The sequence below is a fragment of the Pyricularia oryzae genome, chromosome 2 (assembly GCF_000002495.2).
Source record: "Pyricularia oryzae 70-15 chromosome 2, whole genome shotgun sequence".
Classification (NCBI taxonomy): Eukaryota; Fungi; Ascomycota; class Sordariomycetes; order Magnaporthales; family Pyriculariaceae; genus Pyricularia; species Pyricularia oryzae.
Window position 1 is genome coordinate 1,512,965 of NC_017850.1, and position 26,404 is coordinate 1,539,368.

The following is a 26,404-nucleotide window of genomic DNA, read 5'->3' on the forward strand; positions in this document are numbered from 1 at the left end:
GACGACTCCCTTCTTCCCAGCCCCGACTCAGCGGTGGTGATAGGCAACGGGACATGCAGTCGGGTCTCAGTCCGCTGCCGAATTGGAATAAGACTGCTAAACTCTGACGCCGTTTTCTCTCTATCCAACACATTGAGTTGGAATTTTATTGACAGACGGATGAGCCGGGCTGTTTGTTCATTGTGGGGATTGTAATCTGTTGCCAACAAATCACCCATAATATCAGTATTCAAATCGCGGCGCAAACGGATCCGTGCTGATAGCTTGAAGCGCAAAGCTACAGGCCGTCCTCAAGACGACACCAAATCGAACAAACCGAGCTCGCATTCGACCCTCCAACCGAGTTAAGGAAGCTCGAAGTGGACGTCCAGCCTGGGCATTCCATTTCCCAGCGCCGCAGGTGCCACTCGGTTGAAGCTTCACCACCGCGGGGATACAAGCTACTTTAAACACATCGCCCGCACACGCCCCCCGGTTGCCCATCATGTCCTACTTCTTCTCGACCCCAGTGGACATTGACATCGTCCTCGAGGATGGCGACGACCGATCGATGGTCGATATCAAGCTGGACAAGAACCGGCGGGAGAAGGCGCCTCTTTACATGGACGGCGAGTCTGTCAAGGGCGCCGTCACGGTTCGGCCCAAGGACGGCAAGCGGCTTGAGCACACCGGAATCAAGGTGCAGTTCATCGGCTCCATAGAGATGTTCTTTGATCGCGGCAATCACTACGAGTTCCTCTCGCTGGTGCAGGAGCTTGCCGCCCCGGGCGAGCTGCAACACCCCCAGACCTTCGACTTCAACTTCAAGAACGTCGAGAAGCAGTACGAGTCCTACAACGGCATCAACGTCAAGCTGCGCTACTTTGTGCGCGTCACCGTGTCGCGTCGCATGGCCGACGTCATCCGTGAGAAGGACATTTGGGTTTACAGCTATCGCATACCCCCGGAGATCAACAGTAGTATCAAGATGGATGTGGGTATCGAGGATTGTCTGCATATCGAGTTTGAGTACTCCAAGTCCAAGTATCACCTGAAGGATGTGATCGTCGGTAGGATCTATTTCCTCCTCGTCAGGCTCAAGATCAAACATATGGAGTTGTCTATCATCAGGCGCGAGACTACGGGTGCCGCGCCGAACCAGTACAACGAGAGCGAAACCCTGGTCAGGTTTGAGGTAAGCCCCGATATGCCAAGCATCTGACTCTGGAAGTCTTCACAGGATCATGAAAACTAACATGCTTCTTACGAACAGATCATGGACGGCTCGCCGTCAAGAGGTGAAACGATCCCCATCAGGTTATTCCTGGGGGGATTCGACCTTACGCCAACTTTCAGGGATGTGAACAAGAAGTTCTCAACCAGATACTATCTCAGCCTGGTTCTCATAGATGAGGGTAAGCCGCAGCATCCGATCATACTCTCCAGTCGCACTCCGGCAACACACCGCTAACCATTACCCACAGACGCCCGAAGATACTTCAAACAATCAGAAATCATCCTATACCGACAAACGCCCCAGGAGCTCAACGGAAGCCAACAACTACCTGCACCGCCCGAGAGTAGGATACAGGCGGTCCCTGCGTAGTTGAGCGGCTCTATGCTTCCTCTTTGCCTTGGGCTCCATCCCTAGGGCTTATTGTGCCATCAAGCTTTATATGACGACGGTGAAATTGGGTGGTGGAGGCATTGTCAACCTCATACATACCTTTTTGTTCCCGTAAAGTCGTTAGCGTACTTTTGAAGTTTTGAATCAAGAGGGGGGGGGGGGGGGGGGGCTCTTGAAAGTTGGAATAAACAGCCTTCTCTGAATCTTGGTGTCGTGCGCGTTAACAAAGCGAGCATGATTATGTGGTTCATCAGCCACCCAAGCTCATTGTACAGAAAACATATAGCGCAAGAGGGCACCTAACCATATGGCAAACGCAGGGCCACAGGACCCGGGTTCCCTTTATATCAGTCATCCGTGGCAGCTGTGCTCGTGAAAGGCCCGACAATATTACTTCTATTGAACATTTTCCTAGTAGCATGTTTTTCTTTCCATAATCGAGAGGTATCATCAAAAATCCGGAAGCTAGCGCCTGGAAACAACACTACTGTCATGCCGCCCCGCCAGATTTATGGTCTTTAGGCCGCCTCCCCCATAATCACAGCTCCATCGCATCGTCGTCCACCGCAAAGTCGAACTGGTTGTTCTGTATCGCCGCTATTCGGTCCAGCTCGTCCTGGTAGTCCCTCCTCAAATCCACCAGGCTGCGCACCTGCTTCCATGCCACAGCTTCGGCGCCGAGCCCGTCGTCTCCTAATACCTTGAGCTCGGCAGAGTCCTTGTTCGCAGCGCCGCCCAGCCCATCAATCAAGTCCTCAAACGTCTTGTCCGCAGAAGGCTTAGTGTGGCCGCTGCCCTCCTCGGTAACGATCCATGCCTGCTTCGGCTCCACACAGCTCAGCGCGTTGATGAGCATGAGGTATTGCCGTGTGACGGGTGTGTCGAGAACATCATCACCGACGAGCTTGTTGCCTTCGCCCGCCTTCTTAAGCTTGTTTGTTCGGTCAAGGAGCACTGCCGCGGCACCCTTGTGGTCGTTGTGGTGAACACGCCATGCGTACAAAATTTGGTGCCAAGGAACACCGCGCCCAGGTTGGACTTCGACGTTGGCGGTTTGGCATTTCTGCTCCAAGATTCTATCCACTGAGCTTTGCAGGTTGCAGAAGGGGAGGTTCACTAGCTCGGCATTTTGCTGAGTTTCGCACATCTTCTCCACGAGCTTCTTCAGACACGACTGTTGAAGAGCCGTGTTGGTCATGGACAGCAGGGCTGTGTGTGCCAGATCGAACCGCGAAATAGCTGTCGAAGCGGAGAATAACCTGCCGAGCATGTCCAACCGGGTATCAGATTGATCCTGGGATTTGGCAAACTGCAACGATAACCGAGCAAAGTCGACAACGTATGAGTATGCTTTGTGCCTCTCGTACAGCGACACTATATGTGCGTAATACTCGGGCATCCCGTGATTGAGCTGCTTGCGCTCCGTGTGGTCCAAGAGCCCGACGCTGTGCATCTCGCCCTTCATTGGAACGCCTGTCGTTGTGTTAGTATGCGAAGGGTCTGTTGGGTATCGTATCATGCGGTGGAAGGATCTTGACTTACTCATGCCAATCGCAGCCTTCTTGAAATAGACCAGCGCGGCATCATAGTCCCTCAGCGCAAGGCTGACACGCCCCTGAATGTACGTGGACCAGGGGCTGTGATCGGCGAATGCCCCTAGCTCCAGTGCGAGGTCCGGTCGATCCCGCTTGAGCATGGAGCACTGGATGGTAGTGACTGGCAACTCGAGGTTGCTGTTCAGGGCACAGACGTTGACAATGACATCTGTAAGGATTGTCGACAATGGCTCGTCGTCCTGAACAGAGAGTCCCAAGAGATGCCCAATAGTCGCCTCGAGGCATGTAATGGTGTATGATTCTTCTCCACGTTTTGTAGAGATGGGAGAGAGGTTTCCGGATTTCGACACTGGCTTTGTGCCATCAGGTTTTTGGAATGGCTCAACGACGTCCCTATTGGCCAGTAACTTGACCAGGTTTAATCTTTGGAGCGCCGCAACAAGTTGTCTGAAGACCAATCCAATGTCAAACCTTGCATGAAGGGGGTTTTCCTCGGCATCGGCCGTCTCGTTCTCCATGTGAACTAAAAGAATCACTTGGCTGAACAGGATGCGCCAGATCACCTCGGCACTTTCGTGTGTCCCCTTTACCAAGAGCTTTTTGCCAAAGTCTGTGCAGGGCAGGCCGTTGGCCCGATTTCTCGCAGCCGCCGTCTCATCCAAAAGTGAAAATAGATCACCGTAAAGCCTCCCAGAATCCACCAGCCTGAAGTTAGGACCGAGAGTTTCCACGACCTGTATGCAATCCTCGTCGGTGACCTGGCGCCAAAACGCTGACTTGTCAGAAAAGCACTGAATGCGCTCAAAGTCCGTCCTTGAAGAGTCCTCAAATAGCTCGGCGCGTAGTGCTGCCACACTTGTCTGGAGCATGCCGTCGGAGAAGCCGTCCAAGAACGCTTTGCCGGCTGTCAAAAGATCCGAGATGTCCCGGAACTTGGCCTCTGGTGAGAGGAGGTTGTGGTATACCCTCTCGATGCTACTGCAATCGCGAACTACCGAGACACAGTCGGCGCACACAACCCAAGCCAGACCAGTGTTGGGGTCTATCGCCAGCGAAAGTGCTTCCCCTCTCTGCTTGTCCAGTTCCAGCAGCAGCCGGTAGAACCTCCGCCAGTGAATCTCGCTCGTTGCCCTGAACTGTGCGTAGTCGATAGCTCCCGACGAGTCACGTTCAAGGCTTGCGGTTGAGCCCAGGACTGCGCATATAGACTCGGCCAGATTCTTCTTTCCCTTAGACGAAGTTCCTTTTGCCGAGCCCAATCCGCCTTCATACATAGTCAAAGCGGTTTCTACTGTGGTCCGGGTAAACCTGCCAGGGGTGAAGATCAACTGAAGCCAGTTTTCTGTCGTGTCTGTTGCGTCACAGGCAGTGGATCCATGAACCGGCGGTACTGTATGGTCTGCGAACGCATCAACCCAATCGTTGGCCCACGAGGTGCCTATAGTCTCAGGCTTGAAGTCGAGCTTTTGGACTCGATAAGTCAGATTATTTTTCCATAGTACCCAAAGCTGCAAAGTCCTAGTGGAGTGATTTTGGGATAATCCAAAGTCGGCAAGTGTCCAAATATCGGATGAAGAAGGCGTCGGGGGAACAAGCTGAAGGTCTGGGAATGCATCCGTGACCAAAAGAGAATCAGTCGTGGACGCGATAGTCTTCCAGAACTTGAACGCGCCCGTTCCAATGGGCGAATAGGTAGCGCAAAGGCAATGGCTCTCGGAAGTCTCCATTATCCTGACCAGGTTGGCTTGGGACGGATCGATAGTCCACTTTCCAACGTCCTGCGGGCTGCGATCCGAGTTGAGTAGGTCGCCGGTATAGAGGATAGCGCCGTCGCCGTTCCAGATTCGCATGCGATGATCGAGGCAGACGGTGAAAACGAACGAAGCACCATGTATGTTCATAGAGGTTACAATCACCGAGGTCGCAGCAGTCAGGTCCATGTTCACCTTGCCATACCTGACCGTTGGGCCGCCCTGGAATGGAAGCAGGTTGCGCAGTCCCTGCTTCCAGCCTGATGAGTTGTAGAAAGTCTCTTTCCATGCGGCCGGAGCTATGGAAATAAAGCAAGTCAGTAAGGAGCTCACATCCACCGCTCATCAGCCTAAGCATAGCATAACTCCAGTGCACCTACAACTACCGTGTGAATGCGACTGTCGGTCAAAGACCAACACGCCGCCATCGTGCAGTGTAGCCAACAGCTGGTCGGAGCTGACGGCAACCATTCGGTGCACATGCTTGAAGCTGAATGCTGTGGGAAGAAACGGCTCCAGTGACTCGGCGGGTATGGCATCAACTGCAGAGGGCTTGCGAAAGACGTCGGCCTTGAGCAGGAGAGCATATAGGTTGTTCGACTCGTCGATAGCAAAGACATTGAGCGCATCAGAGTTCTTCGAATCAGCCAGGGCGATGCAATTCGGCTTGAGTGGCGACGGGAAGTGGATGTGTAGAGTCAGCGGCGCATCGGCAGCTTGTTCAGGTCGGCAAACGTCAACCGATTGCACGCTCAAGGTGTAGCCGCTGTCGAGTACCCTCCACAGAAATGCCCTGGGGAAGCCGCCATGTTTTCTGTAGAATATAGCGGATGAGCTTGCCAGCCCTTTCAGCCGATATGTAGGGTCATTTTCCGAAGCTCGGCCGTTGGTGTCGGACCGCTGGCTCGCGTGGGAAGCTCTGAGGTGAAGGTGAACGGTGGCGCATGGGAACGGCTCAAGGTTCAGGCGAGTCTCTTTGTAGAGAAACAAGGGCTCCCGCGAATCCATTCTGCGCCTCCATCAAGCGTCGTATGGTGCTGTAGGTGAGGGTTGTTGTGGTTGCCTGATGTGAAGGCGCGGGGGGTTGAAGTCGTCGAAGCTTTCGAAATTTGATGGCAACGCGCATGCAGTAATGCTAGTCAAGTCGCGGTTGGCTAAGTTAACAGCGATTGGGTTCGGCAGCTGGGGTCAGACCAATTGGAGCTCCACACGCGATGCAGCTTTGTGGTGCCTGGGAGACCCGGTGCGGGTGTGGATGTGGGGCTGTTGGCACCGCTAGTCTAGTCAAATAATTAGTGCACATTTTCATCAAGGAGATGGATAAGTGGATTTAAATGTACCAAGTTTTTTTTTTTTTTTTTTTTTTTTGGTACAAAAAGAGAAAAGGGAAAAGGCTGATCCGTATGAGTCTCAAATGACTACCTAGTACCGTGTAACATTATGGGGCTTTTTTTCTTAAGAATTTGAAGCGAGGTTAGGATCATTTTTCATGAGAAAATTAATATGGTTACATATTCAGGCTCGCCATCGCATGACAAATTCCACACGAAAACTGAATGCTTTTTTTTTAATATGGTGCTTCAAAAAGCCAAATATACAAGCTCAATCAACTACGATGACAGTAGCAAAGTCCACTGTTACGTCCATAAATTGTAATACGCCGTCAAACACCAGGCCAGATGCAAAAATGAACCAAAGACACCGCCAAGCAACTAGTAAGTAACACCCCTGATAATCCCAATTCACGTCATAGCCCTGTCTTCGTCGGTCAAGTTCCAGTCAAGCGCCTTGTAAACAGTAAAAAAGACAAAGGTTCATGAAAAAAAATATTCGAACACTTCAGTTGTTCATCTTCTCGACATCCTTCGGCGAAGGGTCACCAATGCCGTCCTCATTGATGGCGAATAGACAGTCACTCTCTGGTAGACATGGACTGTCATAAATTTTGGCGATTCTGGTCTCGCCGCGACCCTTCTTCAGACTCAGTCTGGTAGTGCTGGCGTGAGCGATGATGTTACCGCCTATGGGTTTCTTGGGATCAGGGTTGAACATGGCCGAGGGACCACCATCGACCTGTGCAACAACCTGATTTGAGATGACAACTGCAATACCAAACTCATCCGCCAGCCTCTGCAGCTGCCGCATGAACTTTGCTAGATGAGTCTGCCGACTGCTCAGCTCTCCACGACCAAGGAAGTCGGTACGGTACAGTGCGGTGGCAGAATCCACAATAAGGAGACTGAAGCGCGTTTCGCACATCATGGCCGAAGCCTGGTTCAGAAGCTGAAGCTGATGGTCGGAGTTGTACGCGCGTGCGTAGGCAACGTTGTCGAGCACCTCCTCGCCCGACAATCCAAAGCGGTTGGCCACGGCGAGCAGTCGAACGGGCCGGAATGTGCCCTCGGTGTCGATGTATAGACATTTGCCCTCTCCGCCGCCCATATCAAAGGGCAACTGGCATGTCACGGCAAGCGTGTGGCAAATCTGTGATTTTCCTGTACGGAACTCTCCAAAGAGCTCCGTGACAGAGCCGGTCTCGATACCTCCACCCAGCATGGTATCGAGGTTCTTCGAACCAGTCGTGATCGATATCAGCTCACTTCTGCGCTGGTGCATCTCAGTCGCCGTTGTGAAGCCCATAGGTACAAGTTTGGATGCTATTGACAGGGTGTGGTTAGTGACGAGGCTTGAGGCAGGTCATTCTGGTTGTATCACATCAACTCATCTTACCTTCTGCGAGAATCTTTCCTGCCTTTTGTTCCGAGATTCCTTTGATTTGCTCCAACATCCGCCTGGGTGTGTAGGCGACAGACTCTACGGTGTTGTATCCACCTTCCATGACCAGTTGAATATCCCTCTTTGTTAGGCCTCCAACGCCCTGAATGATTTCATCAATACATTAGCGAGGACGACTTCTACGGAGTTTATCGGGCAAAGCATACCTCCAAAGCAGTCAGAGGCGTAGGTGCTCCTGGACCAGCCCCGCCGCTCTCATCCGCATTGGCGCTCTCATCGTAGTCATCCTCAACCTGCGTCATTTTGGCAGTCTTATCGCTTTTCGGGAGGCACAAGCTCGTGAAGTAGTGAAGATTCAAAGGGTTTGAATGGTTGTATCGAACTAAAACAGGTCTAGGTCAGGACAGAAAAGATGCGTCGCTTGAATTATTAAGAATCGGAAGTGGCAAAGGGGAGTGTGGTTTGTTGACGCGTTTCCGTTTCCGTAGCGCGACTTTAGTCCAGGCAGCAAGCGGGGCTTGGAGGACGCCAAAGCACCTGACTGGCTTGACTAACAGTGCGTAAAATTAAGACCAAGCTCGCCACCACACGGTACCAGTCGACACTACCGCAATGGGTATTACCGCCTTCTATCACTGAGTAATCTCAGCAAGGGACTGGAAAGCATGATCGAAAGTTGTACCACGCAGGATTTTTTATTTTTGATCAGAGGAAAATGGGACGAGAACTCCACCACAAAGTATGGTAAAAAGATGACATATTAATACGGTCATCAATTGGAATTGCTTACATTCAATAACATACTACCTAACCTCATCATCTCTTATGACCTAAGGTCGGCCAAGGAAAATTACAAAAGTCAAATGCAAAGGAAATTCTTGATCAAAGACGCCCAGCAGCTCGATCACACTCTTGTATAAATCGATAAATGCCTTCCACGCCCTCGAAGTCCTGTAACTGTGAGTTGATTTGCCTGTCCGGAGTGGGTGAGACTAGGCTGATGCGAGAATGGTTATATTCATCTGCATCTACTGAGGAGAGCCAAGGGTTCTCCTCCATAAAATGCTCCACATACTCATCATCCAAATCAATTGACAGATCTGATGAGTAGGATTGATGAGATCTCAAAGACCCACCAGGCGAAGATAAGTGGTTTGGATTGCCGTGGTCAGGCGCAAATGGGAAGCGCAGGTCCGATGGATAGTCCTGGGCCGTCTTGAAGTCTTCGTCCTGTCCAACAATCCCCTGTTGGATGCCAATATCTTCGCAGAGCCTCGTTACAGTATCCGCATCCACACCTGGGAACCGAACACGTACAAGGTGAGAATCATTCTCGAAGACGATTGGTAGATCTCCAAGATTTGAGAGCCTCTTTAGATCTGCCATGACAGCATTAAGATCCTTGAACGCACGCTGGAAATCGGTCAAGAGCAGATCGAGGAGCCCATCTTGGTTCAACGTGGGGCCATTGACTGCGGTTTCTTGTTCGATACCGCGCATAGCGAAGGGGAAGTTACCGGCAAGGGGGCTGAGTGCCGTGATGGTAGGATTGACAGAAAAGTCAATGAAGGAACCCGGCACACGCTTGTGTGATGCAGCAGCTGATGCGGCCTTCCTCGCGGTCTCGTCCTGCAACTCGGTGGTGACACGATAGCACTTCTCTCCCCGAGGCCCATATCCGTCAAAGTGCGCGCGCTGGCCCGAGAGCCAGAAAGCCCGCATTGCCTGCCCAACATTTTGCATAACCTGAGCTTGCACAGGGGGTGCATGGCTGAAATAGCGTGCACCACCCATCTTTCCAGATCCTGGCATCGCATACCCGCCGGCGGTTCTCGGGAATGCACCTCCGGTCAAGTTCGGACGCAGCGTCGACGCAAAAGGAGCACGACCTGTGAACTGCTTAACCCAGCGTGTTGTCTGGCCCGACTGCGAAGGCTGGGCACGTGCTGACCCACTGATGAAGCGACGAAGGGTGTTTCGTACGGCATCATAGTGAGTGTTGCGAAGGGCGGAGTGCCATCGGAAACCGCGTTTCTGCTGGCGCAGAAATGCGAATGGGTGGATGGGTTGGTGCCTAGCTGCAGATGTAACAGGCTGAGGAAGCTGGGTGATCGGTCGGTGTGCTGCGCTTCCCAGCTTGGTGCGCAGCACTTTCGATATTTTGACAGTACTGCCGACGGCCTGACGAAGGACACGTACGGCTGCTGGAGCCCACATGCCTCGTAAAGAAGCCATCGAGAAAATGTTGATTGGTGATTTGAGACTCAAGCCATACGTCCGGGAGTTGCGGAGGACAAGAGGTTTGCGAGAGGGTTGGCCAGATAGGCACATGGACCCTTACATATAAGTCGAGGCCCACATGAGCTTCGCCACATTGTCGCCACAGCAGATGCACCAAAACGCTAAGCTGTATTCGGTCTAGATCCACTTCTTGATGCTGACATAACTGAACCTCCGCATCTGCAGAGGGGTGGGGCACACAGCGATTTGCTATATTTACTGGGGGAAGCTTTTTTTTCCCTCTTGGATTTCTTCATCTTCGAACCTCAACGGAAGCCAAATTTTCTTCCACAACAGTATCTTGGCTGGTTCCAAAGGTAATTTACTCCATGCTTGTGCTCTTTTACAACATTGCGATGACGAACATCAACGAACAATCCAATACTTACAAGCACCATGGGGACTCTTTTTATCTCTAGAATTACGCTGAGCAAATCCTGCGATGCAGTTTTACATGACCATTCGCACTGATGGCCCTTGCTAATGCTGGGTCCTGATCAAGGGACTTCCTATGCGGCTCCTAATATGCCTTCGGGCTGATCTACTCGGCGACGACTGCTTCGTCGCTTGCGATTTCATTTTGATAAAAGGTGAGCTTCGACTTCCAGTCTTTTCCAGCACTTCCCCCAACCCTCTTGAGGTGATGATAAACCAAAACAGGGATTCCTCATGCCGAAGATCAAATGTGGAATGTTTTCTATAGTTTCAGCCTTGTCTGATCAAGCTCATATCTTTTCTTTTGAGTACCAAACGGGCCGTGGGCCTACATCGTCTACTATGATACTAACAGTCGTCCTTCAGGTACATACGACCCTTTTTTTCGAAGCTCCCAGCGAGTTACTACTCCCCACATGACGAAGTTTGAACGAACGGGCGGACATAATCGAGCCCCTCCTTGGCCTTTCCATCAAAAGCAGGACTGTACAAACCCTGTGGGAAGGTTGAGGTAGGGTGCTGTTGATGAGACCTCGTCACCTGATCCGGATTCTGGATTTTGCTTCGCGCGAAGTTACTTGGTGGGAATTCTTGACTAATTAGATCGCCGACAGGTAAACAATTTTTGCAGTACACATGTCTTTCTCTCGAATATGATGATTCGTTATTCACACTGTTTGATCCTGCCTCTGGTATGGAAATGAACATCTTTATACAAAATCTGATTTAATGAGGTAAGTCGACACTGACACCCAGAGATCTTGATCGATGGACACAATGCTGACTTGCTTCGTTAGCCTGACTTTTCTCTACTTTCACCTCGGATGATTTGAAAATCTTTGGAGGGTTGGAGGCTGACCCCATTGGGATCCAGGTACATCGCGTTCGCTGTGATCATGGCGCCCATGTGAATCATTGGTAGGTCCCACCAATCTCTACTTCACCCAGCGTCCTATCGGATGATTCCCTTTGCATCAACTGAACATTATCTACATTATCTACATCATCTGTTGATACAACCCAATTCACCTTGGAGAGCTGATTAGGCCTCAAACGCCCATCATTGACATCGATCACATGCGCTTGCGCCAGGCTAACCTTCTCACGGGTACAGATATTGCTTGTTGATCGACCATGCTTTAGTCTACGTCTATAGGACCTAGCCAATGTATAATGTAATGAGAAATCTTGGTCGCCTCTTGTCTCGCTCATGAATGATGATGTAATGTGAATGTTCAGCAATACTGGCAACAAGGTCGCAGCATCGGAGTGGTAAGACCACATAAGGCGAGGCACCGTATCTTGATGGATCGCGCCAAAGCTGTGTTCCTAGCGCAGCTGCAGTCTTGCATTCCAGCCAACTATACAGCGAATCAAATCCCAGTCGCCGTCTTTACCAACCCAATCCGTGACAACAACTCCTGTTGACGAGTCGCCAACGCTCAAGCCATTGGGCCCCTTCCCATCGGCACCATGCATCATGCACAGATACTCAATGATGGAAGGGTTGACTTTGGCGGCGATGTTTTCAGGCCAACAGTTGGCATTGAAGAAGTTGCTCGCGGTTAGAAAGTTGACAAACAGTGGGTTCGCCTCACCACGCGGGTCGGCACGCTTTTCGGCGGCACGCTCGAGCTGTGCACGTGCGTATTGTATCTTCCTCTCGATGTTTGTGCTCTGGTCTATCTCGTAGAAATCCTGTACCCGAATGAGGCCGCTTCCCACCGTGCCGTCCTCGCAGTTGTCGGGCCAGTGGGAACCATCAATGCCGAAGCCGCGACCATTGTGGCGTTTCTGAGCCGCCTCATCGTCGTGATAGCGACGCACCAGGAGGATTCGGCCACGGGCGGATCCGAGGTGGGGAACCTTGGTGTCAGTGTACCAGCGGCTAGCAAATTGACCCGTGCAGTATCGATTGATGAGGTGCTTGGATAGATCGGCGTCGCTGCCCTTGCCGGTGCCCTCGCGCTTCAGGCTCATGATGAGGGCCTCTTTGGGGTTTGCCTCCAGAAAGTCGTAGCACTCCTTCAGTAGGTCGTGCAGGTACTTGTTTCCTGTCAGGGACACTGGGAAGGCAGCATGGACGAGGATCAGCTCGTCCGAGTCCGGCTGGACGCTGACACGGACGTCGAGAAAGCGGACACCGTTGTCGAGCTGCTCACGCACGCCGACCGCCTGGCACCGCACGCTGGGCAGGGCCTTGTAGCAGGTCGGGCTGTTGTGTGTGCCTGGGATGGACAGCATGGAGAGCGGGCACTCGTCGCGCATCTGGGCCATCCAGTTGGCGAGCCCGCCGCTGCTGAAGATTGCCAGGTGGCCCTGGACGACGTGGTACACGACCGAGAACTCGGCAGGCGAGTCCTCTGACCCAGCGGTCCGGCGCATCACCAGGGTCCGGTGGCTTGGGCCCGGCGCATCGACAGACCAGCAGTTCCCGGTGTTGGGCTGCTGGAAGTGGATGCGCAAGACCTCACGCTGGGGCTCGGCGGCGCGGAACTCGGTCTCGCGGCTCTCAAAGCCCCCGATCAAGGTGGTGCCGCAATCATCGATGCTAGCAGGGTCCCCGGACTTGGGGACGACGCCGTAGTTTTCGGTGCTGTTAAAGATGCCCACGATCCTGCTCGTGACCTTTGCGAAGCCGTTGGACCCGACGGCGTCGGCATCGAAGCGCTCAATCCGCCTCAGCTCGAGGGGTGTGACGGTCAGGTTGCGGATGATGAGGTTCGGCATTGTGGTCGGGGTGGTTTTGGTGTTTTTGTCGCGGTTGGAGAGCCTTAGGCAGCACATGGCGATTCGAGTTGACTTGGCTCATTGCTGCCCTTTCTCTTTCTGTCTTGGCCACACCTACCACTTTGGGAGTGGGGGGATGTGTTGGAAACATTGTGCGTGTACTGTATTGCAAGTCGATTGATTGATGAATGTAAATCAAACAACTTGCGTTTCTTTTTTTCTTGCCTTCTTTTCTTCTTTTCCCTTACATTGCTACCCACTTTCGTTTGCGCTCTTTTTTTTCATATCTCTCAATCGTCTCGTAAAATAATCGGAGCATATCAATAAAAGCAACGCAACTAACCGCTGCTGAATATCCGTCAAGCCGTGCAGGCTTGTTCCTCACTTGCTCACCTACAGTACTGTACCAATCCATGTCTTTGTCGATCAAAAAGGTTTCTTCAGCACGCCCCCCCCCCCCCCCCCCAAAGAAAAGGATTTTTCGCCCATCACAACCACAAACTTTAACCTCCTCAGCCTTGTTCGAAAGAGAACAAACCTTCTAGGGTCGGTGTGACCCGTCGTTAAAGACACGGGAAAAATCCGATCACACAACCTTTCATCTCAAGTCGGGACTTTGGTGATCGGTCTTGTCCATGCCTGGAAGGCTGGATGACAGCAGTTCGCCAATGGACTACTCGGTAGTCCGCGCGACGTGGGCGGCCTAACCGACGCAGCAATTACTTATCTCATTAGTCCAAGCTCAATTGCGTCGCTGACGGCGACCTGCTGGCTTTCGAATGTTAATCTAATCTAATGATCTTCCAAGCCTCTATCGATCTGGGCACATTCAGCTCTTGGCGGCAAGGCGACTGGCTATCTATTTTTTTTTTTTTCCCTCATTCGATTCCATTTTGAGACCGTTCCAACCAACCCGTTGGAAAAGGGGCTTGGATTGTGGCTTTCACTGTCATCCCGCCTATGATCCAATGTCTTTCTCCTTAGCCACTCTGCCAACGGTATACTGACGGACTTGTCGGCGATCCGATGACTGAGATGTGGCCACGACGGCAACATCAGCGACAGTTTATTGCTGAGCAAACCGATGCCTCGCTAAGTGGCGCCTCCAGACCTAAATTCACAAACGCCAAGCCACAACCTTGAAGTCACGGCAATGGCGAGCCCACGTGATTGGTACGGGATGTTTCTAGGTGCTAACTACATGCATCTCGAACAACGTCGACCTCCTTGGTTGCCGGGCTGCTCAGCTCTGACGTGTGCTCGGCCATGCAAAGATTCAAATATAGTATCACAACAATAGCCAGACCTAGGTACGGCGACAGACAACAAAATCACAAACCCACTTGACACGCAAAAACTTTAAGCATACGAATTGCCAAGATGGACCGTCTGGTGTGCTTTTTAGTCTGACCTAGGTATAATTCTTCAAATGCCAAATTTGGCTCCTGAATTCATCCTTCATTTTGCAAACAACTACTTTCAATCTCGTATTATTGGACCAATTCTAGGGTGCTGGGGGGATAGGATGGCGTCCGGTGTTGGGCGAGAGTGGTCGGAGCGTATGAAATCGACGGCGCCATTCTCATGTGTCGTGGACTAACGCTAAACCACCCTAGAGGCAGCCGGTTTGGAAACGTACTCCATCATTTCACACACACAGAAAAGTCCCCCCTCGACTAGAGTAAGATGCCCCTCGTCTCAATCCGTGCGGCGTCCCCCCCTAATGTCAGGTACCCTACCGCTCGTTAGCTCTCACAGCCTCGGATGTTGTGATGGATGAGGTCGGATCAAGATACAGCTTTTTCTCTGCAGGCTAGGTTGCTATGCTGGTTTAGGGGGTCTTGCGTTCGTCCCATCGCCGGAAACCACTTCTGACAGACAACTTACACATGCTTTTGATTTGAGGTAACCAACGCTCATCCGTGAGCCTTCAGCGGCCGCACAAAGGGGCTTTTCTGCATCACAGTGCAGGTGAAGGTAGGCCAGCAGTCCCTGATGGACACTTGGCGCGGTAAAATTACAAGGCTGTCCGCATGGCTCCTACGGGCTTTGACTATTCGATGCTTGCAAGATTTGCACGTTAGTTGCCACCGGTTCCCTCAGGGCTATCTTCTTGTGCGCAACTCACCTCCCACACCTACCTATGGCGTCAGGCGCCACTCGATCCGCGGTCACGCCATGGCCAAAGGACTCGATCGTACTCATTTACCCAAGTGGAGGAGCTTGAGGGGGCTACGCCGGTGTGCGCCGCGGCGACATCCTCCGCGCCTTTGTCACCCACAGTTAGATGGTTTTTTTTTGTCGCTACGCTTGGCCTTTTCTCCCACGCCCTCTCCTAGAGCTCAGTACAGGGCGAAAAGCCATATACGGTAGAAAAGGTCTTTCCGCTAAGACCACTTGCGGAGAGGAACCCAACCGCACGGTGAAGCCGTCGTTGGTGTTGATCGTTTCGTTCTACACGCCCCTACGCTCATTTTGTTTGTTACCCGTCGTGTTTGGTACAAAATCCTCATGCAACCACCCGACTTCCCCCACACCATGTTTTCCCCTCCTGTTCTGCTTCCTCTTTTGTTTCTTTGTCCATATACTTCATCAACAGAATCAACTTTTTCTTCTTCCTTTCTACCAGCTCTTGTGTGACTCAAGTTTACCCAACGAGCGGACTTGAATATTGGCCTTCTTTAATTAGACGACCAAGACATACATATCAACACAGGCATATTGCCCCTTCCGCGGCCACTGAGCTTTCTGTTCTGTACCTGGCCTGACTTCTTTAGTCTTCTTCTTTTTTTTTTCTTACTGCAATGTGAGTAGTACCTCCCTTCTCAGCTTCCTCAGCTACGTTAACGACCAAGCCCGCTAACATGGTTGTCACTTGACAGTTGATACTGAGCGCAGAGTGAGGACTGCACCCGAGTATTACTAGGGTTGAAGCGTCTCATCACCCAGTGCTGCCTCTTCAGGCAATCATCCCGAGAGAGTTCTAAGCTCGAGCTTGACGAACTATATCCTCTTCTTTTCCACAAGCCGATAAAATGGGTGGCCAATTCTTTCTCGGCTGGGAGCTATGGCAGCAGATGACCTTTGTAAGATGCTCTCTGGATATCAGTCGGCGACACCAACAGTCTCACTAACCTATTCAAACAGGTGTTGGCTTGCGCAATTTGCGTCGTCATCTTTGCTGGTCTCTGCAAGCTCACATGGCAAAGTAGATATATGAAGAAGCAGGAGGTGCTCGATGAGGAGAAGCGTGCGAGGTTGCTCGAGATGCGCAAGACGGGCCTACAAACCAAGAGGACGGGCGATGTTCCCTTTGGCGTCCGGGCCACACAGGCCGGAATCGAAATTGAGGGCATTTGGGTGTCGAGGCCGTCGACCCCGAACCCCAACGCCAGCTCTACCGCCCTCAACAACCCTGCATCCATCGGCGTCACCCCCAACCCTCTTGCCAAGAGCAAGTCGCTTGACCCCAAGTCGGCAGCTGGTCCGGGCCGTCTCCGGATGCCTTCAGGTTACATCTCGCCGGGCGCCAAGTCGCCGACGTCCCCAGGCCACCTCGATGGCCCTCCCGACCTGAACAGGAACAAGTCGACTCATCAGCGAAGCGACAGCGGCCTCAACAGCGATGCCCTCCGCATGCTCGAAGGCAAGCCGCCCCGCCAGCTCACCAGCAACGCGACCTACGTGCCCAGGTCTTCGGCCCCGGAGACCCGTCAGCGTTCTAAGTCCCAACCTCGCCAGCAGGGACGGTCCCACTCCCGGCAGCGCGGCTCCGACGACTCGTCCAACGATGGTGGCTACAGTGCCGAGACTCCTAGCCCGACTAGGGGTCAGTACATGTACGCGGCATCAGCGGGACCCTCGCGCAACGCCTCGGCCGTGAACCTCTCGAGCTACGCCGCCAGCTCCTCAGGACACCCGACAATCCCCAACTTCCCGCTGTCTTCGCCGGAGCGTGAACCCTGGAGCTCAGGCTACGCAGCCAGCGAGACCCAGCTACCGCTGCTGTCACACGTGGACGCCATCTCGATGCCAGAGCCGACGTTTGGTCCGGGCGATGCTCACTACAGCAACAAGTCGCGGCCGGGCCCACAGAAGAGGTGATGGGTGGGGGAGAGCGTATAAAGTGCATTCTGCTGCACGAACAAAAGAACTAACCAAAAAAAAACAACAACAATTGCATGGCATTTGGACAAAAAGTGCGCGGATGGCGAATTCATCTCTAGATACAAAACCAGTGTTACATCACGATGTATCTGGGCGTTTTCTTTTCTCTCTTGTCTTTCTTCCCCTTTTTTCTTATCCCTTTCTTCCCTACTTTTCTTGAATATACCTCTCATATGGTGGTTATTGTTTTAGGGCGGTAATGTGGGTTGAACCAAAAACATGGAGCATAACTCTCTTTTTGCCTTTTTTTTTCTTTTTTCACACACTCTCTGTCTTCCCCCTCAAAATAGACATACAATCAGAGCCTAGCATAATGTCGAGACCATTTATTGACCAGAAAATGAAAGATATTTAGTCCTCAAACATGTGATTTGTTGCCCTAAAAAAACGTGACGTATAGCAGCTAGCAGATCAACGCCGTCGCCGGCGCTGTCAGCGTACCTACGCTACGCGGCGGTGTTTCTTTAGTCTTTTGTTTGGTGCAGCATGACGTTTACAACTTCTCCATCAGCATCGGATGTTTGCAACACCAACACTATACCAAGTCGAACAACCCTGAACCACTAGACATCGGTGACGTGTTAAAACGAGTAGATCTCGCGAAACCGTCTGGCGATCCCCTGTTTCGTTCGTATTTTCTGCATCACCATAGTATTTCTTGTTTGTGATTTTGTGGTGATTTACTCCCTTACCTATTTCCCCCCTCTCTTACAGACTCGAAACGAAACATTTCTTGTCCGTCCGTCCTCTTCCGCGGGGATGCATTCGTATTCAGGCCTAGTCTAGAGGGGACCGGAAATATTCCCGTAGGCTGACCCTCTAAAAGTAGCGTTCCTGGCGTTCCTGGGGTGCCCCCTAGCATCTTTTTAGGATATATTGGTAAAACGAGCACCCTTGTAGCACCCAAGGCGCAACTAGGTCTGCTCGGAGAAGCCATTCTGCCTCCCAAGGTTTCAAACTTCATCTCATACTCCGTAATTCAAATGATACAAAAACATGAATGTTTTTATTTCTGCCTTCGCCCGTTGAAGCAGGCTAATCTGTCGTCTTAAAGAAGGGTCCAGACTTAGTTCTAGTCTAGAACTTAGTTCGAACATAGGTAGAGCCAATCGTCCATCAGTCCTCCAACCAAACCCGACACTCTAAACTAAGGTGTCATTTTTCCCTCTGCCTCGTTTTATTGCCCAAAAGCAAGTAGAAAATATACTGAAAACGCTACCATGAACCCATAATCCCACATTCGTGATGCTGACATGATTGAATATTAAAAACCTGAAAATCCAAAGTAATGCACCAATCGACATGAGGGGGGTGCAGCTCTGAGCGATTCCCGCGATTGGAAGCGCAATGCTGTACCGTTCACCAGCATGCAATCGAGATTTTCGTAAATCGTCCCGTGAGGTGACAATTGTGTCTCCAATGTGCGTGTGCAAAAGCCCAGCTGTATGCTCGTACCCTTCATCCTCGTAACTTTTTTTTTGACACACATGCCATCAAAATCCCGTAATTCTCAGCGGCGAGACGAAGCTCTTGATGACCTGTCGCCACATGCGCTGGAAGACCGTGAAGATCGACCGCTGCGGTAGCCCCGGTTAGTTTTGCGCGGCGCTCTGAAGAACAAGCCAACCGCGGTGCCGAGGAGTCGGAACGGGAGGGACAAGAGAGATTTGGTTATTTGAACCGGTAAGAATAATAGCCCAAGAGTCTGCTCGCTAGTAGTGCGCAGGAGGCTCGGGCGTGGGCGACACGATTTGGCTGCGTGTGCTGCAACCGTAATGGCATCCTCAATGCGCCTATCCAGCAAGTGAAGTCGATTGTCTACCTGCACAGCGAGTACAATGTATTTCTTCTCAAACTGCCTGACAGTGCGGTACAGAGCCTTGACTTCGGGCTGTATTTGAGTCTTGGCGTCACGCAGGATCGCCTCCCTGCGTTGGGAGGTAGCTTCGGAAATAGCATCTGTATCGTCTGCCGCGGCGCGTGTCTCGAGCTGATCAATACGCTCCGAAAGGTGATCAAGCTGCAGGGCGATGGACTGGGGCTCCGATTTGAGAAAAGGGTTTGACGCCACGATGCGCTGCATACGCCAGGTACGCGATTCGAACAGATGGAGCAAATGCCGTACTGGACGGATTTCTGCAGCCAGTATGAAGATGGCCAGGTTGTAGTCCGAGACTAGCCCTTCAGACGGCCTACTGAGCTGGCTCCTGATCACATGCAATAAGATTGCTCCAAGGACAGGAAATGCGAAGCAAGAGACTAGCGCAAAAGTCTCATGAAGGCGAAGTTCGGCCATGGCCTGCTTTTGCCGTTCAGTGAGCTTGGTTTCGCCTGGAGACGTCTTTCTCTTCTTCCCTAGACGGGCGCGAGTGCGAGGTTTGAATGAATACTCGTCATCCATGGATTCGCCATCTTCACAAGATAATTCATCGTCTTGATCGGAAGATTCATGTACGACGTCTGGGACCTGGTCGACCAGTCTAATCTCCTGCGCTAGTTGATACCATGTCCCTGCAACAGATATATATGTCAACATATATGCCGGTGCGAGAAGCCCAAAGCCTGTTAGAAAAGCCATAGAGTATGTTGCCTGAAGCTTACAAGGTTTGGTGATGGCAGCGTGGAGGATCACCGCAGCCAGAGCAAGAAGCAGAGCATCCGTGACAAAATCACTTCCGTTCTTGAATAATAGACCAGCGATGGCCGGAAGGAGTGCAAGTACCAGGGGTACCGACTGCCAGTTGAGGAGTTGTTGTCGCATAGGCTTGTCGAAAGTATCGGGAGGAAAGTCGGGCCCTAAGCTCCTGATGTCAAAAGTATCGGGATCCGATGAAACATTGGAGTAGCGGCGCCTGTGGTGGTCGAAACCGTTGCCATTCCCAGCCGACGGCTCTCCGGTGGTGCCAATATTCGATCGCCGTCGATGGGGACCGCCATTTGTGCCATGGCCGTTTCCGTTTCCGTTTCCGTTTCCATTCGCGGACCGCCTAAGGCCGGGGCCGGGAGGGGCGGCGGAAAGCAGTGGCGGCGGCGGAGCTGTAGAAGTGGATGCGATGGTCGGCATCTTCGGACCAGGCGTGCTTATGCTGCTGCTTTGCTTGTGCCTGTGTCTGAACTATATGTACTGTACTTGGCAAGGGGATGAACGGACTGTTCGAGCCTTGTCAGAAAATCCGCTTCGCAGCACGCAAGCAGTCACTTTGTGATTTTCAAGTGACAGATACAATGTATGCACCTTGTTAGCTGCGAGTCAATTGTCAGTGACGCAATACAAATTGCTACTTTGTTGCGTTTTGCCGCCAGCTGTATTCGACCACCGCCGAGGTACGAGGTCTTTTGCAGTCAGGTACTATCGTAAGAATCGCGTCATGGTGTTGCGCAAAGAGGGAGAAATGAACCACACACACACAGACATACAGACAGACAGACAGAAACACACACACAAGAAAAAAGGGACGAAATCAACTCGAGGCAAGTAGTTAGACGATTAGTATTGTCTGTTTGTTTGTTTGTCTTGCTTTTACCCTCGCAATTGAATTGACACCTGATGGAACAGAGCTTTGGCGGGGCTTGGCATTGTGTGGCTTGAAAGTTTCGCCCTAGACTAGAACTAGTTCTAGTATTTGCTAGTTCGATTTGGTAACCGCCACCCAACTAACTGCATGCTGAAGGCTTTCGCATGCGGGAAGGAGGGAGGTCCTTCAAGCAGGCACGTGAGGTTGGTAGCTCACAATAACCTCAGCAAGCTCAGGTCGATAACCTTCTTTCGCAAGTCATGTTGTCGGCCTGTCAAGTTTTGTGCGTTGTACATGAGACGAACCAGATTACAAAGTAAAAAGCTGTAGGTACTTAGATCATCACCATCGCATGGACGCGTAGGTACACATGCAAGACGGCAGGCAAGACAGGGAAAATGGTTGTTGGGATCCGCCCAAAGAAGCAAAACAACCAGCGCATCGGATTGCTGGGTAAGTTAGTTGATTAGTACTGGTTTGCTGGTAACAAGTGAGTACATACTACTATCTTGTACCTGAGAAAACACATGTGGTCTGTGTCGCGTAGCGTGCTTGGTGTGATCAGTTGGGTATATGACGATGTACCTACTTCGTATGTAGGTACTTATACTTACCTACCTAGTTCTAAGTACCTAGTCTGGGCTAAAGCTAGGACTGGGTGAAAGTTTTGTCCAGGTACGAGAAGAAAAAGAAAAAAAGAAAAAAAAATCCTGTTCGTCAATCGTCCTCCGGACTATCGTTGCCTGCCAGGACCCAACACCTCTTTTGCTTTTGCAAGGGTTATTAGCTAGCTTTCTTTGCCCAGTCGGGACGAGCCAGAGTCCTAGTCTATCAAATCCGGTAGTCACTTTTCACCCATCCCCCGGTCATTTCCGACTTTATGCTAACCGTACGTGATCGATATGCAATATGCCAGGGAAGTCTTGACCGCATTGACCAACGACTGTGCCGGCAACTCTACCCATCGTTGACTTTGTTTTCATGTTTATTTTCTTCCCCACATTCATGGTTGATTCTCGTATTTTTCCCGACGAAATCTTGTGGTTGTGACCATCATGTTGGCAACACCTTGGCTTGAGTAGAGATGAATCAAGCTTACAAGGTCGAGTCGAGGGTTGGCTAGTGAAAGCGAGCTGAATTAGTCCTAAGCGACGGCATAATAGATGCGACTGCTCAAGTCATGATTCGCCAATGCTATATGTTACTACGTATAGCGTGCATCACAATATTCCAACGCGCCTGTGCGCCCCATCCACTTTACACCCTGGGCATCCAGCCCCAGTGAAAAAAAGCCCATCGTGAACAGCGTTTTCAACCTCGGAAGTACATGTCCACTGTATGTACAGTACAATGATCGTATGATGATACGTACGTCGATGTATGAATTTGCGCACTTGATTAACTACTGTAACTACTAACAAACAATTATCACCATCTAGTCTAGAGTACTCGGCTAGGAGTAGACCATGATAAATAGAGCAAAAAATCTAGAGCACAGAACAAGACGTGCATTTTTTATTTTTTTTTCTTGCCACGTCTTGCACCGCCATCCTTTTTTTGTTAGGCGATACCGTCCCCTGGTCGTTACCACATGGCATGATGGCTCACCGGATACACCTAAGGGTGCCCGGACCGCTCGCTACATGCCCAGGCACCCAACAAAGATTGAAGTGGATGCCTTTACTAGCGTTGCGGCCCATCTTTTCCAGTCATCTGGTCCACCAAGTGTAGCCGTCAACCATTTGCTAGGTAGACAAGACAGAATCTGTTCTGGGGCTCAAAAGTTGTTGCACACACTGTCCTGGGAACAGCAGGGAGAGGCATGGCAGGGCAAGGCACAGGCACAGGCACAGGCAATGCGTACTTGGTAACAGAATGACAAGGGGAGCTGAGGAGCAGCTGAAGAGATGCGATGCATGCAAGGAATGCTCTATTATAATACAAGCAGGCAGGCTGGACAGGACCCTGCTGTTTCGGATACGGTCCTGGATCCAGCTGGGGAGAAAAGTCGATTGCCATAATGTAATTACTGGAATTCTCCCTGTTGGATTGCAAAATGTTGTGACATTGATTACATCGAATTGAAGTTATTCAGAGCGGAATGTTCATGTCTGGTCTCCAACCGGTGGCCCAAGATAGATTGCACATCGTCGCTAAGGTGGCCAGCCATCCCCTGATTGTCTGCAACGCCGGTGTCCATGTAACCCAACGCGCTCCATTGCACACCCGCAATTTCACCCTCGCTAGGCTGGAGAAGGACGATTGTGACGAGAGCGCAAACGATAACGGGTACGGCCAGAACGAAAAAACCAGACGGCGACAACGACAGCGACCTCAACATCAAAATCGTCGGCGTCAGCAGCGACGACTACTGAAGTCTGTCGGCATTTTAAGTTTTCTGCATCGCGTCAAAAAGACTGCAAAGCCACCGCATAATTATTATCGTCTCTGCACCTGCAGCCAAAAATCTACCATTCGCCCGATCAATCAGCCAATTGACGCCAGCCGGCCGTCTCCTAACCTGGCGCATGCCCACAGGCGCCTGCCTCCTCGGACAGTCGATTTAATAAGCAGCCATCGTCTGAGCGCCAGCGTCAGTGAGGTCGTTTCGGCGGCCGCCACTGAAGGTAATTTTCTCCCACGGATCCAATCGCCGCTCCAAGTGCTTCTCGACCTGCGCAATCGCCCACCCTGAAAGTGGAAGCGTCGCCGTCGTCGTCGCCGCATCAGCATCAGCATCAGCATCAGCAGCACCCGCAGCAGCACAGTGCTGCCCGCTACGTCCTGCAACCGCCCTTCCGCACCCGCGCAGCGAACTCTTCTGGGCGCCCACCTCTGCCTCTGTATCAGCTGACTGCCTCGCGGCTCTGGAACCCGACAAACTCGACTCCCCGTGAGCTCGAGAGCCGACCCCATCGCCCATCTACTCCCCCGCCGCCTGCTGTGCCACTGTCGCACCCTGTCCTTCACGCTATCGCACCGACCGATCCTGCAGACCCCGTATCCACCTCGGCAGGGGAACACCCGCTACTCACCCTCCCCGAACTGCGCCAGACTCGCCATTCCACTTCGACCCGTGCCAGCTTGCAGATTGACAAGGCCGGGAGCGATCCTCGCGTTAGCCTGCCTGGTTCCCTGCGACACTCGTACGACAGCAAGGGCGCTGCATCCTCTTTCAACACAGGCGCGCAAGCAGACCCTGGATCTCCGACTATCAATCAAGAAGAAACTTGGGAACAAGGCCAGCCACCTTTGAGCCCGCGGCGGTGGCCGACCTCGGCATTGGCATCTTTGGCCCCAACACCTGAGTTTTTTTCCATCGGCACACTGGATAAGGGTAAAGGAAGAGAAATCATGAACAGCCCGGACCAAGGCCCGGGGAGGCAGCCGCCTAGAGATGGAGACGTGGAGAGAGGCCCGGACGTCCTGTTGAGTCCAGATGAGCCTCGTCGGTCTATGGTATCTGGTATCGGCTCGGCAATATCCTCGGACAACTCCTCGATTATGGGCGACCCGGATCAACCGATCGATGCCGGCGAAGAATGGGGTCCGCAGCACCCTTGCTACCCCCATCTGAACCCTCACGTCCCCGTCGACTCACCCGAGTACGCCAAAACCCGCATCATCAGGATCCGAAGGGACTGGCTGCTCGAGGGCGATTTGGCTCCGACTTTCTCAAATCTTTACCCCGAAATCCTGGACCCGGCTGGTCTTTCGGAGCAAGAGTTTCGGCGAGTAATAGAAAAACTCAACGGAGAGTTGATACCCATCTTCAACCCCTACAGCTGGAGGAATCTGTTTGATGGCTTCATGGGCGTCGTCACGGGCTGGCTTTGGGAAGATATCGGTTTCACGGGAGCCAAAATCCGTCTAAGAAAGCTTGAGCAATGGATCGAGAAGTGGAATGCCGATATGGAAAAGACCATATGTTCAGAGGATGGCATCATACCTCCCATGCTGATCCCATTACGCCAGACTGCATACATGAGTGTAAGTCGCGGTTGGACATATGAAAACGTCGAGTGAGGTTTGTGGGAACTCTGCTGACATGCAAGCTATATTAGTTGGACATTCGAATCGGCGATCCAGAGATCGCTCCCGCACAAGCACCCGTACCCGAGACTCCAGTAGCGTTAGGCCCGGGCATATCATCAGAACCAGAAGCACCAGCACCCGATGAAGGGCCCTCATAATTCGACAGATGGCCGCACTCGGCTGGCTATACGAGCCCAAACACAGAGCAAAACCCCTTGCACTATACCGGCGGGTTTTGTCTTTTACTAATGGCATTTTCTCTGACACATGTTCTCACCCTTCTTCGATTAACCTTATTTGAAACGACGTTCACGGAGATACCCAATCACCCTATGCACTCCCATCTTTCACAAACCCTTTCCTGTCCAATATTACCTTGGCTATACGATGCCTTTAATACCTTTTTTTTCATTTAACCTTCTCCGAATGTATTTCAGGCACTCGCCAGTGCTGTAATTTATGTTTTTCATTGTCTGTTCATGTTTTCATCCAGCATATGGAAAGGCGTACTCTGGTCGGCCTTTTTTTAACGGGCCCCCCATCGCATTATTGTCTGCGCAGCTTTTGTCTGTTTGTTCTGGAGGGGATCACTCGGCAGCGGTCTCGTTTTCTATGCAGCTTATCGTCATGATTGTCGAGGTCCGGTATAGCTTAGATTTAAAAGCTCTCGCACATTATCTATCTTATACTTAAAGCGTTCATTTTGTGGGATTGTCTGATGAACATGCTTGAAATACCTCTTGCAGCGTTTGAACCTGCGAAGACACAACTACGCGACGAGGTCATAGGGCCATAGTCCCCGACTTGAGTACTTCGCATAACTGGACATTGTCAGTTTTCGTGCGAAAGCCTTCCCCTGCTCGCACTTATAAGCTTCCCTCGCCAACATCTGGCCGTAGTTTGGCAACCTCAGTCGTGGTGTATGCCAGGTGTTCCGTCAAATGACAAACCGAAGCTACCATCTGGCGCCGAGAAGAAGTTCGCACCGCTGTTGGAATCCTGCCATGCTGACCGGGCACACCCCGAGCACCTAATCGAACTTCAATCTCCGCTCTCACAGGTGCTAGAATGTGCCAGTGTCCGCTATGTAAAGATCAAGGTCAAGTGTTTCGGTAATAGCCCGTCCTGGTCTTGCCATTTCAAGGACTATGGTAAACTGAATGAAGCTACTGTCACCATGAACTCCACAAATATCATCAATTGACAACTTTGATATGGTTTCGGGTGTCAAGGATAGCCCAAATCCATATGTATAGCGTCCAGCACCATTGACACCATTGCAGTTGGGAACAACGTCTTCAAAGATGTTGGGATTTAGCTTCTTAGAAAAACTCTGATCGTCTCAAACGTAGAGGACCAGACGCTACTGGGCCAATTATCGATACCAATGAGGGGTCTTGGTTGTCAGAGGCCCAGGCGGATAGTTTTCTGAACATCTTCGAGAGTCATGTCAACCAGCTCGAGCCTGTGGATAAGAAGATAGTTTTTTACCAGATGGCTCGTGTATGCTTCACTGTCTTCCTAACCAGAAAAGGGAGCCCTGCTTCAATAGGTAGGTACACATACACAGGACATTTATACAAGAGACCAAGC

At 51.6% G+C, this 26,404-nt stretch overlaps 9 protein-coding genes across 9 annotated transcripts; 3 read left to right on the plus strand and 6 right to left on the minus strand.

Annotated features, from left to right (window-relative positions):
• The first annotated feature begins 26 nt into the window (after positions 1-26).
• On the plus strand, positions 27-2,168 carry MGG_04830 (vacuolar protein sorting-associated protein 26B-B). Its single transcript, XM_003713711.1, has 3 exons — positions 27-1,174; positions 1,253-1,394; positions 1,464-2,168. Exons 1-3 carry the CDS (start codon positions 485-487, stop codon positions 1,583-1,585), a joined length of 954 nt encoding a protein of 317 aa, XP_003713759.1. The 5' UTR covers positions 27-484; the 3' UTR covers positions 1,586-2,168.
• Positions 1,930-6,070, minus strand: MGG_04831 (uncharacterized protein). Its single transcript, XM_003713712.1, has 3 exons — positions 5,294-6,070; positions 3,149-5,212; positions 1,930-3,079 (listed from the first exon to the last, which is right to left on the minus strand). Exons 1-3 carry the CDS (start codon positions 5,919-5,921, stop codon positions 2,145-2,147), a joined length of 3,627 nt encoding a protein of 1,208 aa, XP_003713760.1. The 5' UTR covers positions 5,922-6,070; the 3' UTR covers positions 1,930-2,144.
• Positions 6,071-6,385: 315 nt separating this feature from the next.
• Positions 6,386-8,145, minus strand: MGG_15576 (DNA repair protein rhp51). Its single transcript, XM_003713713.1, has 3 exons — positions 7,856-8,145; positions 7,644-7,791; positions 6,386-7,570 (listed from the first exon to the last, which is right to left on the minus strand). Exons 1-3 carry the CDS (start codon positions 7,949-7,951, stop codon positions 6,753-6,755), a joined length of 1,062 nt encoding a protein of 353 aa, XP_003713761.1. The 5' UTR covers positions 7,952-8,145; the 3' UTR covers positions 6,386-6,752.
• Positions 8,146-8,407: 262 nt separating this feature from the next.
• On the minus strand, positions 8,408-9,961 carry MGG_15577 (uncharacterized protein). The gene has a single exon (XM_003713714.1). The coding sequence runs from the start codon at positions 9,882-9,884 to the stop codon at positions 8,532-8,534; it is 1,353 nt and encodes a 450-aa protein (XP_003713762.1). The 5' UTR covers positions 9,885-9,961; the 3' UTR covers positions 8,408-8,531.
• Positions 9,962-11,246: 1,285 nt separating this feature from the next.
• On the minus strand, positions 11,247-13,471 carry MGG_04834 (1-phosphatidylinositol phosphodiesterase). The gene has a single exon (XM_003713715.1). It carries the CDS (start codon positions 13,149-13,151, stop codon positions 11,694-11,696), a length of 1,458 nt encoding a protein of 485 aa, XP_003713763.1. The 5' UTR covers positions 13,152-13,471; the 3' UTR covers positions 11,247-11,693.
• Positions 13,472-15,877: 2,406 nt separating this feature from the next.
• Positions 15,878-17,441, plus strand: MGG_04835 (uncharacterized protein). The gene is made up of 3 exons (XM_003713716.1): positions 15,878-15,900; positions 15,977-16,180; positions 16,242-17,441. Exons 2-3 carry the CDS (start codon positions 16,130-16,132, stop codon positions 17,196-17,198), a joined length of 1,008 nt encoding a protein of 335 aa, XP_003713764.1. The 5' UTR covers positions 15,878-15,900; positions 15,977-16,129; the 3' UTR covers positions 17,199-17,441.
• Positions 17,442-17,612: 171 nt separating this feature from the next.
• On the minus strand, positions 17,613-18,198 carry MGG_15578 (uncharacterized protein; the record flags this gene model as incomplete). The annotated part of the gene is made up of 3 exons (XM_003713717.1): positions 17,613-17,640; positions 17,707-17,730; positions 17,954-18,198. The coding sequence occupies 3 exons, from the start codon at positions 18,196-18,198 to the stop codon at positions 17,613-17,615; spliced, it is 297 nt and encodes a 98-aa protein (XP_003713765.1).
• Positions 18,199-18,271: 73 nt separating this feature from the next.
• MGG_04836 (uncharacterized protein) lies at positions 18,272-20,850 on the minus strand. The gene is made up of 2 exons (XM_003713718.1): positions 19,863-20,850; positions 18,272-19,772 (listed from the first exon to the last, which is right to left on the minus strand). The coding sequence occupies exons 1-2, from the start codon at positions 20,323-20,325 to the stop codon at positions 18,772-18,774; spliced, it is 1,464 nt and encodes a 487-aa protein (XP_003713766.1). The 5' UTR covers positions 20,326-20,850; the 3' UTR covers positions 18,272-18,771.
• Positions 20,851-22,500: 1,650 nt separating this feature from the next.
• Positions 22,501-24,969, plus strand: MGG_04837 (uncharacterized protein; the record flags this gene model as incomplete). The annotated part of the gene is made up of 4 exons (XM_003713719.1): positions 22,501-23,065; positions 23,315-23,403; positions 23,475-24,766; positions 24,841-24,969. The coding sequence occupies exons 1-4, from the start codon at positions 22,878-22,880 to the stop codon at positions 24,967-24,969; spliced, it is 1,698 nt and encodes a 565-aa protein (XP_003713767.1). The 5' UTR covers positions 22,501-22,877.
• Between the last annotated feature and the right edge of the window lie 1,435 nt (positions 24,970-26,404).

What these genes read in the sequence shown, in the direction of transcription:
- MGG_04830 (XM_003713711.1), top strand. Translation starts at nt 485, where the DNA reads ATGTCCTACTTCTTCTCGACCCCAGTGGACATTGACATCGTCCTCGAG. An exon ending in AAACCCTGGTCAGGTTTGAG is followed by an intron (nt 1,175 to 1,252) that starts GTAAGCCCCGAT and finishes TCTTACGAACAG; the next exon opens with ATCATGGACGGCTCGCCGTC. An exon ending in CCTGGTTCTCATAGATGAGG is followed by an intron (nt 1,395 to 1,463) that starts GTAAGCCGCAGC and finishes CATTACCCACAG; the next exon opens with ACGCCCGAAGATACTTCAAA.
- MGG_15577 (XM_003713714.1), bottom strand. Translation starts at nt 9,884, where the DNA reads ATGGCTTCTTTACGAGGCATGTGGGCTCCAGCAGCCGTACGTGTCCTT.
- MGG_04831 (XM_003713712.1), bottom strand. Translation starts at nt 5,921, where the DNA reads ATGGATTCGCGGGAGCCCTTGTTTCTCTACAAAGAGACTCGCCTGAAC. An exon ending in GTCGCATTCACACGGTAGTT is followed by an intron (nt 5,213 to 5,293) that starts GTAGGTGCACTG and finishes TTATTTCCATAG; the next exon opens with CTCCGGCCGCATGGAAAGAG. An exon ending in GAAGGCTGCGATTGGCATGA is followed by an intron (nt 3,080 to 3,148) that starts GTAAGTCAAGAT and finishes ACACAACGACAG; the next exon opens with GCGTTCCAATGAAGGGCGAG.
- MGG_04834 (XM_003713715.1), bottom strand. Translation starts at nt 13,151, where the DNA reads ATGTGCTGCCTAAGGCTCTCCAACCGCGACAAAAACACCAAAACCACC.
- MGG_15576 (XM_003713713.1), bottom strand. Translation starts at nt 7,951, where the DNA reads ATGACGCAGGTTGAGGATGACTACGATGAGAGCGCCAATGCGGATGAG. An exon ending in CGCCTCTGACTGCTTTGGAG is followed by an intron (nt 7,792 to 7,855) that starts GTATGCTTTGCC and finishes GAAATCATTCAG; the next exon opens with GGCGTTGGAGGCCTAACAAA. An exon ending in AGGAAAGATTCTCGCAGAAG is followed by an intron (nt 7,571 to 7,643) that starts GTAAGATGAGTT and finishes CCCTGTCAATAG; the next exon opens with CATCCAAACTTGTACCTATG.
- MGG_04836 (XM_003713718.1), bottom strand. Translation starts at nt 20,325, where the DNA reads ATGCCGACCATCGCATCCACTTCTACAGCTCCGCCGCCGCCACTGCTT. An exon ending in CGCTGCCATCACCAAACCTT is followed by an intron (nt 19,773 to 19,862) that starts GTAAGCTTCAGG and finishes TATCTGTTGCAG; the next exon opens with GGACATGGTATCAACTAGCG.
- MGG_04835 (XM_003713716.1), top strand. Translation starts at nt 16,130, where the DNA reads ATGGGTGGCCAATTCTTTCTCGGCTGGGAGCTATGGCAGCAGATGACC. An exon ending in TATGGCAGCAGATGACCTTT is followed by an intron (nt 16,181 to 16,241) that starts GTAAGATGCTCT and finishes CTATTCAAACAG; the next exon opens with GTGTTGGCTTGCGCAATTTG.